The sequence below is a fragment of the Acanthopagrus latus genome, chromosome 23 (genome assembly GCF_904848185.1).
Source record: "Acanthopagrus latus isolate v.2019 chromosome 23, fAcaLat1.1, whole genome shotgun sequence".
Taxonomy (NCBI): Eukaryota; Metazoa; Chordata; class Actinopteri; order Spariformes; family Sparidae; genus Acanthopagrus; species Acanthopagrus latus.
Window position 1 is genome coordinate 614,967 of NC_051061.1, and position 12,701 is coordinate 627,667.

At 44.5% G+C, this 12,701-nt stretch overlaps 1 protein-coding gene across 2 annotated transcripts in view; it reads right to left on the reverse strand.

Moving 5' to 3' along the window:
* LOC119014506 (carbonic anhydrase-related protein 10-like) overlaps positions 1 to 12,701 on the reverse strand; it is a 211,372-nt gene that overhangs the window by 52,416 nt on the left and 146,255 nt on the right. For both annotated transcript variants that reach the window (XM_037089743.1, XM_037089744.1), the window contains exon 4: positions 472 to 657. In XM_037089743.1, coding sequence (XP_036945638.1) covers positions 472 to 657 — 186 coding nt within the window. The remainder of the gene's footprint in view (positions 1 to 471; positions 658 to 12,701) is intronic.

Below are 12,701 nucleotides of genomic sequence, written 5' to 3' on the forward strand. Positions count from 1 at the left end.
GAGATCTGTCCCCACAACCTTATCCTCCAGAACATCTCATATGGATGCAGAAACACAAACCCAGTCTGCTTAGGAAGAGAGAGTAGTCCTTTTAGCATCTCTGTGTGTCCCTCTGGACATAATGGATTTACAACACAAATGCAGCATCACAGAGTCCCAAACTTTACAAAGACACACACTTGCTTTTCTAATTCGGACAACCTGGTTTGAATTTGAGACTGATAACCAGCTTTGAGACAAGCTGGGAGACAACAATTGCTTTTAATGAGACTGGATGTTTTGTGTACCTTGCACTTGCAAGTATGTTCATCTGAGATTTAAAAAAATATGTAGTCATTAATCATTATGATCTTGCCAATGTCTCTGTCTCTCATCGTTAATTATCAGCCTGTTATTATTCACTGCTCTGCTGTGTTCCTTTAAACATAGCCTCTTTAATCCATTGTGTATGGTCCATGTCTTGTCTCTTACCTCTCCAGGAAAGCCTTGTCCATTCAGGAGGTGCTCTGAACCCTGAGAGTCCTCACTCCCAAAGTGGAGGCGGACCTCCTCCAGCCTATAGCTGTAACCCAGCGGGCCACCGGAGATGTTTACTAGGTGGGCTTTGTCCGGCCGCAGGGACACGTGCTTTCCTGTGTTGTACATGGTGCCTCCCATCTACAGAGAGACAGATAGGTCAAGCATATGCTCGTTGGAATTTCATACATGGCTACCTCTGTGCTCCTAAAGGTCCACTTTATAAGAACAATGTCTCATTCACAACTAATCAAACACTGTCACCTTGGATCTTGGGTCAGCTGCCATCCCAAAGCATCAGTATTTGATTGGTCTGGAATGACACAACCTTCATACAAGCTAAACCTTTGACCTTTGCAGGAATTTCCTACACGCTAACATCACTTGTTTTTTTTTTAAAGCTAACTAGCTGTTGACTGCTGTTCAACATACTTTACTATGAGCTGGGATTAACAACAGAAACAGATGTTTAAAAGGGAATATGATCCCAAATCATTGGCATGCTGAATATTGTCACAAGAGTTGTGTGTTTGGTTAAATATGGTTGGCGATATGTTGTATGCTTATAAATTACAGACATGGCAGATTTCACATTGTGGTAAGACCACAGATGTCCTCTGCAATATTACAAATTACTACAGGTCTCCAGGTAGTACTAGTCCTGTGCAAATAGCACTAGTCCTGTGCAAAATAGGGCGCTGACAACAGCTTGACAAAGTGTTCCTGAGTTGACTGACCCTTTCATTTATGATATTACCACCTGTCATGAATGAACCTATTTACCTGTGGAATTTTTGAAATATAAAACATAAAAAAGTAAATATTTACAGGAATAAATGTAGTTGATGAGGTCAAACATTAAACATCTTGATATTAAATATGTCGATGTTCAGCTGAGGAGGGATAAAAAGGATTGACTGATTATCATAGTTTTATTTCACAATGTGGTGGCATCTTAACAAGTTTCTATTCAATGCAGCTAACAAGCTTTTGTCCATTACCATGTGGGTGTTTCTTTTTATTATCATTGTCATTGTTCTAAGTGTAACAAATGCTAAGTGAAACTTTCACCCACCATGCTGTAATGAGCTCCATTTTTATTTTTAACATGGGTAATCCCATTGACTCCAGCCCTAGCAGCTCCATGGCTGGAACGATACCAGCATTGTCTTTTGATGAAATACAGAATGGAAAAGTAGGATGTGCTTTGATGTGTGACAGGGATTCACTGCAACCTCTTTTTTCCTATCTTTCTTGGAGACTTTAGTGAGCTGACTGCTTGAGCCTAATTATGGAACAAGAGGACATTTCTGCTTCACTTGTTCACTCTGGATATTAATGTGATGCTGTCCCAAGTTAAATAAAGTCAACCAGAATAGGAGGCAACACATGCTGTAGGCAGGTCTAAAAACAGCACTACTAGTGTTGTTTTGTTGGTTGTGTGTGTTTGGTCATTTACTGAGGTCGTTTTTTTTTTTCCAATGGCCACGTTGAAGGACTTAGAACATTGCCCTGCCTCTCACAGCCAGTCATCCAACAGTAAAGCAAAAAGAGAGAAGAAGAATGAAGGACCTTCAATGTTCTGAAGAAGCTGTTTTATGTAAAAATGCATTAATGTTTTCATAATCTTAATGTGAAGCTATAGGGAATTGAGTTGCTTTAAGATTTATCATCACCAAAGTTGACAAAATGTATCAGTTATTTATTTTATTATTATTATTTTTTTACAAGAAGTTACAGCCCCAGAAAGTCATGTTTTCTCTGGAGTTGCTTTAACTTGATTGACATGTTTATTGTCTTTAATCTGTCATGGTTGCTGAACATGGACATTCCAGTCACTTAGCAGCATGTAAAATTGATTAATTTAAGGTGTGAAAAGGTGTCAGACAAGCATAACGACATGCTGTACAACAATAGAATATTATGACCCATAGTTATGGTTGAAGTTAGGCAGTGACTTCTCACATTTGGAATAATTTTTACAGCTGTAAAGGAGACAATAATGATTGAAAGTATACAGTATACAGTACAGTGTAAAGCATTATTCCCTCAGCTGTAAAGCAACTCTCAAAATATATTCCATAAACAGCACTATATGTTGCATATTTTTCTATGGATTGAAAATTATGATAACAACAATAATATTAACATTATTCATATAGAGCCTTGAAAAAACACAGTTACAAAGTGACAAATAAACCAGGGAGTAGCTAAGAGGATCTCAAGCTTAGGCCTAGTATATATTATTTAGAAGGTCCGCCAAGTATCTCAGTGCCATAACATGCAGGTCAAAGCTGAAATTTTAAAATCAATTCTACAATGTACAGGCATATGGAAGCTGAAATACTTTAGACAGGATCATGCAATGACATTTGGTTGAAAGTCTGGTGGCAGCATCTCAGCATAAAAGTATAAAATACTCTGATTGGTAAAAGCTTTTTCTAAAAGGAAAGAGAGAGAGAGATAAAAAAAAGAAATTAACTGAGGCAGCTGTTTAACATTGAGAATGAATTCCTGATCTAAAATAATGGTTCTTAGCAGTGGGTACTATGCTGAGCTATAGTACCAAAAGCTGATAGAACTCGGCCAAAGGTCTGTTCAAAACCAGGCAGAGTTAACGTTAAGAAAATGTTTTTCCATCCAGTCTGCCAGGGAAGATAAGTAGTTCCAAAGAGTTACAGGACAAGTACACCTGCATAGAAAATTATGTGAAATAGTGTGGCCCAAAGTGAGTAAATGAAGAGAAAATGAATAGGTCTGAGAATAGAGCCCTGTGGCACCCCATCAGGAATAATGCTTGAGAGGAGGTTAAGCCAAAAACAGACAAATCAAAAATCCAAAGGTAAAATTGTAGGACACACAAATGTGTGCCTTCTAAGATCAAGATGGCGCCGCGGACGGCTGCCTCGGTGTGTTGGTGCGCATTGTTTTGTTTTGTTTTGTGCGTAAACTCTGTTTTTTGCGATAGTACCCGGAGCTCTTTCACCAGAGAAGAGCTCATGAACATCAGGGCAACAACTCCAGAGGATCTTTTTCCCAGTTTTCTCCTCCCAACTTTGTAAATTTTGGACATTCTGGTCAAAGGTGCGCTCACCTTTGCTCACGCAGCGAAACGCCGGAGGAGAGGGAAACGGGCCGGTGCACTTGTGCGTCTTCGCCAGCGCGGACTATGCACAGCGTTACCGGGAATATTTCTCTCTAACGTGCAATCACTGCCCAACAAAACAGAGGAACTGCAACTGCTGTTGGGCAAAAACAGGGACTTTCATTCATCTGCAGTTTTGTGCTTCACGGAGACGTGGCTGTGCGGACTAATTCCGGACTCTGCACTGCAGCTGGCAGGCTTCAATCTCTACCGCGCGGACAGAGACACGGAACTTTCCGGCAAAACTAAAGGCGGAGGAATCTGTTTTTACATCAACGGTGGCTGGTACAATAACATAACAGTGATCCAGCAGCACTGTTCTCCTGACCTGGAATCTTTTATCATTAACTGCAAGCCGTTTTATTCACCCCGTGAGTTTGCTTCATTCATTCTGGTCGGTGTTTACATCCCGCCGCAGGCCAACGTGCAGGACACACAGCGCATGCTCGCTGACCAGATACTGTGTGTGGAGCGGACCAACCCGGACTCTTTGGTTATTGTCTCTGGAGACTTTAACAAAGGTAACCTCACTCACGATCTCCCTAAATACAGACAGTTTGTTAAATGCCCGACCAGAGAGGGGAAAACTCTGGATCACTGTTACACCACAGTCAGGGATGCTTATCACGCCGTCCCCCGTGCTGCACTGGGTCACTCTGACCACGTCATGCTCCACCTGATTCCTGCCTACAGGCAGAAACTAAAGCTCTGCAAACCTGTAGTGAGGACTTCAAATACGTGGACCAGTGAAGCTGAGGAGGATCTCCAGGCGTGTTTGGACTCTACTGACTGGGATGTGTTCAGGACTGCTACCAACAGTCTGGATGAGTACACAGAGGCTGTGACGTCATACATCAGCTTCTGTGAAGACTGCTGTGTTCCAACACGCACCAGGGTGAGTTACAACAATGACTAACCCTGGTTCACAGCCAAACTCAGACAGCTAAGGCTTGCAAAGGAAGAGGCCTTCAGGAGTGGGGACAAAGACAGATTCAAAGAGGCAAAGTACAAGTTTAGCAAGGCGGTGAAAGAGGCTAAACGACAATACTCTGAGAAGCTCCAACACCAGTTCTCAGCTAACGACTCTGCGTCTGTCTGGAGAGGGCTCAGGCAGATCACCAACTACAAGCTAAAAGCCCCCTGCTCCATTAACGACCGACGCCTAGCCAACGACCTGAAGGAGTTCTACTGCCGCTTTGAAAGACAAAGGGACAGTCATGAAACCATCCCCCACGACACCTCCCAACAGCTCCAGCTCCAACTCCAGTCACCTCCACCAATGCCCACCTTAATGGGCACCCCCTCCCCACCCTCCTCAGTGACGACTCTTTCCATCCATGAGAGGGACGTCAACAAAACAACAGAACCCCCGGAAAGCTGCTGGACCGGATTCGGTCTCCCCATCCTCCCTGAAGCACTGTGCTGATCAGCTGTCCCCAGTGTTCACAGACATTTTTAACACCTCACTGGAGACCTGTCACGTGCCAGCCTGCTTCAAGACCTCAATCATCATCCCTGTCCCCAAGAAGCCAAGGACCACCGGACTTAACGACTTAAGACCCGTCGCCCTGACCTCTGTGGTCATGAAGCCCTTCGAGCGCCTTGTGCTCTCACACCTCAAGGACATCACCGACCCTCTCCTGGACCCCCTGCAGTTTGCCTACAGAGCCAACAGGTCTGTAGACGATGCTGTCAACCTGGCCCTCCACTATATCCTCCAGCACCTGGACTCTACAGGAACCTACGTCAGGATCCTGTTTGTGGATTTCAGCTCTGCTTTCAACACCATCATCCCAGCTCTGCTACAGGAGAAGCTCTCCCAGCTGAACGTGCCTGACTCCACCTGCAGGTGGATTACTGACTTCCTGTCTGACAGGAAACAGTGTGTAAAGCTGGGAAAACACATCTCCGATGCACAGACTATCAGTATCGGATCCCCCCAGGGCTGTGTTCTTTCTCCTCTGCTCTTCTCCCTGTACACCAACAGCTGCACCTCCAGTCACCAGTCCGTCAAGCTCCTGAAGTTTGCGGACGACACCACCCTCATCGGACTCATCTCTGATGGTGACGAGTCCGCCTACAGGTGGGAGGTTGACCACCTGGTGACCTGGTGCAACCAGAACAGCCTAGAACTCAATGCTCTAAAGACAGTGGAGATGGTTGTGGACTACAGGGAGAACTCAGCCTCACCTGCCCCCATCACCCTCTGATCCCTCCCATCCCGGTCACAAACTCTTTGAGACACTCCCCTCTGGCAGGAGGCTGCGGTCCATCAGGACCAAAACCTCACGCCACAAGAACAGTTTCTTCCCGTCTGCTGTCAGCCTTATCAACAAGGCCTGAATCCCCCCTGACACTCCTCACACTCCACCTCTACCACAGACTCTACTGTCACACTGACAGCACCATAACTCTATGCGTTACATTAACGCTTACCTTGAACATCCTGTTCATTTGCACATTTTCATTTGCACATCATTCTTGTAATTGTTCACTGCCAGCCGGTCTGCTCCTTTTATCCTTTTACCCAAAAAACAGATTGTGTATATATATTTATATTGTATAGTTATATTTTCTACTTTTTAAAATAGTTTATATTGTTAATTTGTTATATTTTCTTTTCTTTAAATAGTTTATATTGTTAATTTGTTATATTTTCACTTAACAGTTACTTGATGCATGCACCAATATCACCACAACAAATTCCTCGTATGTGTAACATCGTACTTGGCAATAAAGCTTTTTCTGATTCTGATTCTGATTCTGATGTGAAAAATCTCAATTTCACCAATTTAGGGTAAGGGCTAGTCAACAAACATGTTAATGTTGGGGGTTAAGAAATGAACACATTTTCTGTTGGAAAAGTGCCAAGACAACACTGGAGGGCACTCCCAGAGATACGGACCCATGTTTCATGCTATGATCCACCGTGCAAAAGCAACACTAAGATCAAGCAGAAGTTGCAATAAGCATTCACCTGCATCAACCTGCCTCAAGAAATCACTGATTACTCTTATAAGGGCATTCACTGTGCTGTGTGGCTGTACAGTGAGGTCGTGTTTACTGTCTTCTTCAGATGGTCTAGTATGAGCGCAGGCCCCTGTGCCTTGTTTTGTCCTGTTAAAGTGATTCTGTTTGTGTGAATTAAAGCAGTTTTTCCTGTTGTTCATATGGCCCCTGAGCTGGATGTTGTCAGCTCCTCACCAACACCCTTGGCACCCATTAATGCTCTTTAACCGGCATGCAGACCATATTCATTATACATATTATATGACATTCCTTGCATTCATATATTCATTTCTGCAGCTTGCATATAATAAATGTGGAGAAAGCACTCAGCAACGGTGTAATTGTAGCATGCCACTGCTGGGGTAGTATGAAATTAAATCATTTCTCACCAGCCTGAAATCCATTCACAGTGTAATCCTTAAAGTCCGTGTAAAGCAACAATAAATTTGTGTTATGAGTTTGTCACACCACAGAAACATGCGTCATTGACCACTGAGCCAAATGTGAAAGATTAAAGAAATTGCTAAGTATATAAAATTATGTCTTAAAATCATGGAATAACAAGCACTTCTCTCTGCTGTGAAGTGCTGGTGGCAGAACCACGCCCATGCGCAGGAGGGGAGCCTTCTCTGTGTGCTTACTTTCCATACTTCTTTCATACAGTTACTTTATTACCACAAGCTCCCCAATTACTCCATCTGCCCAGTTTTTATCAGATGTGAGGGATAATACCAGCTGTGGAGTAGCTTTAGTTATGAAATAATTGAATAATATATGCTGCATGTGCACAGATAATGATAACTCACATATTGACTCTGAGTTACCTGCTCCCGTGTCTCTCTGTATAAAAGCAACTAACGTCCGTGAAAAAAAAAAAAAATGCACTCAGGGTGCTCATTTTAGGTGTCACTTGGTCCATGTTTTACATTACACACAAACATAAAACCCCAGCCCACATATAATTCTTTGTCATAGGTATATTTGCGCACATATAATATTACCTGTGGATTATGATTGTGCTGTCAGATGAACTCCACTTAGGGAATGAGGCCAAATCATGTCTCGATTAAATGTAATATCATTTGCTAACATTACATGTGTAGGGGAAATGGCTGATAATGTGATAATTAATCACTGGCCATTAATTTACACTCCTTAATTGGGGCACCACCTCCTATGTTTCTTTATAGACTAATTCGGAGGTAATTAGTCAAACTATAGGCTAACCGTGTCACGTTGGGGGTTAAAAGGGAAGACTATGGAAAGGGGAGGTGGACCCAAACGCAGTTACACAGGAAGGCAAGGATCAAGGGGAACAAAAGGCGAGCTTTTATTTAAAAGCTGATTGCAAAAAACAAAAAAAACAAAAACAAAAACAGACAAAATGTGACAACAGGCAAAGTAGCAAAACAAAACCAGTAAGACAAAGTAGCAACTTAAAGGCAAGACAAGGTACAAAGAAAAATCAAAGTTCAAATCAAAACGTCAGAAACCAGAAATCAAAATCCAAAGAACTCATACCATGGGGACATGAAGAGCATGAACAGGAGCATGAACAGGCAAAGACAAACAGAAAAACAAAGACAATGGTGTGATAACGAAGGGGAGGAGCACAGAAGGGCAGACGAGGAGGGAACAAGGCTGACAGATAGATAGATAGATAGATAGATAGATAGATAGATAGATAGATAGATAGATAGATAGATAGATAGATAGATAGATACTTTATTGATCCCGGAGGAAATTCAAGCATCCAGTAGCAATAACAATCATTGAACATACATTGAACATACATGCAATATCAAAAAAACAGTAGAAATAAAAATATGGAATAAGAAATGTTATAAAAATGTTTTGAACAACTGTATAAAAATATGAGTGATATTAGAAATATAAAGTGACGGTAGAGGTAAAGAGTATTAAGGGGACAGGGAATGGTGTACAATTAAATTAAATTGGGCTATAAAAGATGAGTGCTTTTGAGTGCATTTGTCCATTGTCTATTGTGCTTCCTGACATCACTGCGAGCTGTTGTACAGTCTGATGGCCAGGGGGACGAAAGAGTTATTGTGTCTGTTGGTGGAGCAGGATTGAGACAGCAGTCTGCCACTGAACACACTCCTCTGCCTGCTGAAGGTGTTGTGCAGAGGGTGGTGGGTGTTGTCCAGTATGGACAGCAGTTTGTCCAGGGTCCTTCTCTCTGCCACAGTCACCAGAGAGTCCAGCTCTGTGCCCACCACTGAGCCAGCTCTCCTCACCAGTCTGTCCAGTCGGGCAGCGTCCCTCTTCTTGCTGCTTCCTCCCCAGCAAACCAACAGACTGGACAGACAAACAGACTGGTAAAACATCTGCAGCAGTTTTTTGCATATGTTGAAGGACCCCAGCCTTCTCAGGAAGTACAGACGGCTCTGTCCTTTCCTGTGTACAGCGTCCATGTTTGCTGTCCAGTCCAACCTGTCATCCAGCTGCAGCCCCAGATATTTGTAGGTCCTGACCACCTCCACATCGACCCCCTGGATGGACACAGGTTGGAGGTGTGGTTTCTTCCTCCTGAAGTCCACAACCATCTCCTTGGTCTTGGAGGTGTTCAGCTGTAGGCGGTTGGACCTGCACCACTCCACAAAGCCCTCAGTCAGGCTCCTGTACTCCCCCTCCTGTCCATCCTTGATACAGCCCACTATTGCAGTGTCATCTGAGTATTTCTGCATGTGGCAGAGCTCCGAGTTGTACTGGAAGTCAGATGTGTACAAGGTGAAGAGGACGGGAGAGAGCACAGTCCCCTGTGGTGCTCTGGTGCTGCTAACCACAGTGTCTGACATGCAGTCTTTCAGTCTGACGTACTGCGGTCTCTCTGTGAGGTAGTCTGTAATCCATCTCACCAGGTGTGAATCCACATTCATCCCTGTCAGTTTGTCTCTCAGCAGGAGGGGCTGGATGGTGTTGAAGGCGCTGGAAAAATCAAAGAACATGATTCTCACAGCACCGCTCTCCTTGTCCAGATGAGAGTGTGCCCTGACAGAGGGAGACAGAGGGCATACCACAGGAAAGACTTAAAGGACAAGAGACACAAGAGGGCATGGGAAAAACAAAACATTACACAAGACATGATACACCGGCAAATCAAATACAACAAACCAAAAACCAGATACAAAAACACAAACAGGAATTATAACCACTAGAGGCTGACGACAAAAATGAAGGTGTTCTGATGGCCGGTGACGAAAACGTAGGCATTCTGGGGGCCGGTGACGAAGACTAAGGCGTTCTGGGGGTCTGTGGGGAGGACGAAGGAGATCTGGAGGTCTGTGGCGAGGACGAAGGCAAAGGGGCTCTGTAACCTGGCAGAAGCGGCATGGGCTGAGACGCACTGGATACCGGGGACGTGGGCTGAGGTGCACTGGATACCGGGGACGTGGGCTGAGGTGCACTGGATATCGGGGACGTGGGCTGAGGTGCACTGGAGGCTGACGACTTAGGCGTAGGCGCAGGCTGGAACCCGCGGGAGGCCGGCGACGAAGGCATAGGCGCAGGCTGGAACTCGCTGGAGGCCAGCGATGAAGGCGTAGGCGCTTCCTGGAACTCGCTGGAGGCTGGCGATGAAGGCTTAGGCGCTTCCTGGAACTCGCTGGAGGCCGGCGACGAAGGCGTAGGTGCGGGCTGGAACCCCCTGGAGGCCGGTGGCGATAGCATAGGCTGGGACCCACTGGCAACCAGACCAATGGTTGGGAAACCTTCCAGGGTCTTGGCCGGACCACCGACGGAGTTTTGCCAGGAGCTGGTGACCTGGGAGCCGATGAAGGGTCTCTGACAACAAAACAACCTCGGCCGGGCCCCCGACCGAGGAGCAGGCACTGGACCTGGCCTGGGACTCGGCTGGGCCTCCGACCGAGGAGCAGGAACAGGCCTCGGCCGGAGGCAGGGACTGGCGCCATCTGGACTGCCGACTGAGGGCCACTGGCAGGTGTCGGCCGGGCCGCCGACTGAGGGCCCCTCTATATATCTTGAGTGACACAGCATGTGAGTTACAAAATAAACAGCTAGCTGAAGCTAGCATAAAGTTGAAGTTGTAGCACTGTTTATATGCACAAGAACTTTACATGGTAGCAGGACAGGGTTAAAGAAAAAAAAGCCACACAATGGTTGTAGGAAAACTGCCAGCTCAGTTGAAACTGACTGGAATCGATGCAAGTTGGAGGGCATGTGGAGGACAGGAAAAACAGAAAAAAAGCACTGCATGTCAAAGAAAAATGAAACGTACGAGAGATATGTCTTTTGTTTACACTTGCCACTTTACACTCACCAGGGTGAGTCATTTGATCATTGACTCACCAACCTCAAGATTAAGGCTCAGTCCTGTAATTTTGGTGATTACAGAGATTCTATGATAAGAGATCAAATAATTTTTGGAGCAAATGAGAACAAACTCCAGGAGAAACTGTTGAGGGAGACAAACCTCACATTGGACAGTGCTATAAAAATATGTCAAGCCAGTGAACTTGCAAGACAACAGATAGTGACTTTCAGAGAGCCTGCTCATGGAGCAGTGCACCAAGAAAACGAGGCAGTGAACGCCATGTTGGTGAAAGGAAAGCCACAGAGCAAATTTACAAGCAGTGACACCAGGAATAAAAACAATGACAAGGAGATGTTCACTTGCAAGAGATGTGGTAAAAAAAAAACACACAGACCAAGACAATGTCCTGCCGATAGAAAAACATGTGCAAAATGTAAAGGACAAAACCATTTTGCCAGAATGTGTCGCTCTAAGAAGTACACACAGTGAAGGAGGACATAGATGACAGCGATGATTTGAGTGAACCATTTTTCATAAAGATGGTGTCACATGATGAAGAAGTCAACACACTGTCCTTGAGAATAAAGAATTCAGGTCAGACTGTAAATACAGTGACAGATGGCAAATGGACTGCTCCACTGTTAGTTGATGGGACAATTCTAACATTTAAAATTGACACTGGGGCCAAAGCTAATTTGATCAGTGAGAAAGATTTGAATGCACTGACTAAGAAGCTTAAAACATTCACCGAAAAAGTCACACCCCTGAAGACTTATAATAATCAGCCAATACAGACAAAAGGTGGATGCAGACTTAAAGTAATGGCAAAAAGCAAACAGCATAACCTGTTATTCACCATTGTGCTGAATGGACACGAGTCACTCTTTGGAGACAAAGCATCTGAGGACCTAGGTCTAGTAAAGAGGATCTATCAGATAAACACTGACAACATTAAAATAGTCAAGCAAGACAAAAGACAGGAACACAGTATGAGGGAAGTGCAGGCATAGTGGATATGTTTCCTTCTGACTTCAAAGGACAAGTGACATTACCTAACACTTACAAAATACAGCTCAAAGATGATGCCAAGCCTGTGGTGCATGCCCCAAGGAGAGAGCCAGTACCACTCAGAGCTGGCTTGAAAACTGTCCGTTCCTGCACCACACCCACCTCCTGACTCACGGTAAACACGCATCCCACTCACTCACCCGCACCCGCCTCTACCTACACGATACACGCCCCCCATTCAGTTGCCCCCGAGACACAGGACAACATCCACACCATTGAAACCAGACTCTCACGCAGACGAATCACACGCAGGACTGTTTTTAGACCAAACTGTGTTTTTAACATTCCTCTGAAAAGACATGATGAGCGCACGTTCAGCATGGACATTAAAATGGCCGTGCTGAACGTGGACATTAAAATGGCCGTGCTGAACGTGCGCTCTCTTTTAAACAAATCTTTTATCATAAATGATTTAATTTTAGATAACAGTTTAGACAGCATTCTCCTGACAGAGACATGGCTTGGCACTGATGCACCTGTTGTTCTCACTGAGGCTTCCCCACCAAATTTTAACTTTTTATTTTCTACAAGAGGGGGACAAAAAGGAGGTGGAACTGCATCAATCACTAAAGACACCATGTTGTCAAATGAAGTCTTTTTTAACAAATATTTATCATTTGAATACCATGCCTTTGTTTTTAGCAGCCCCCCCATCCTCTGTATTACAGT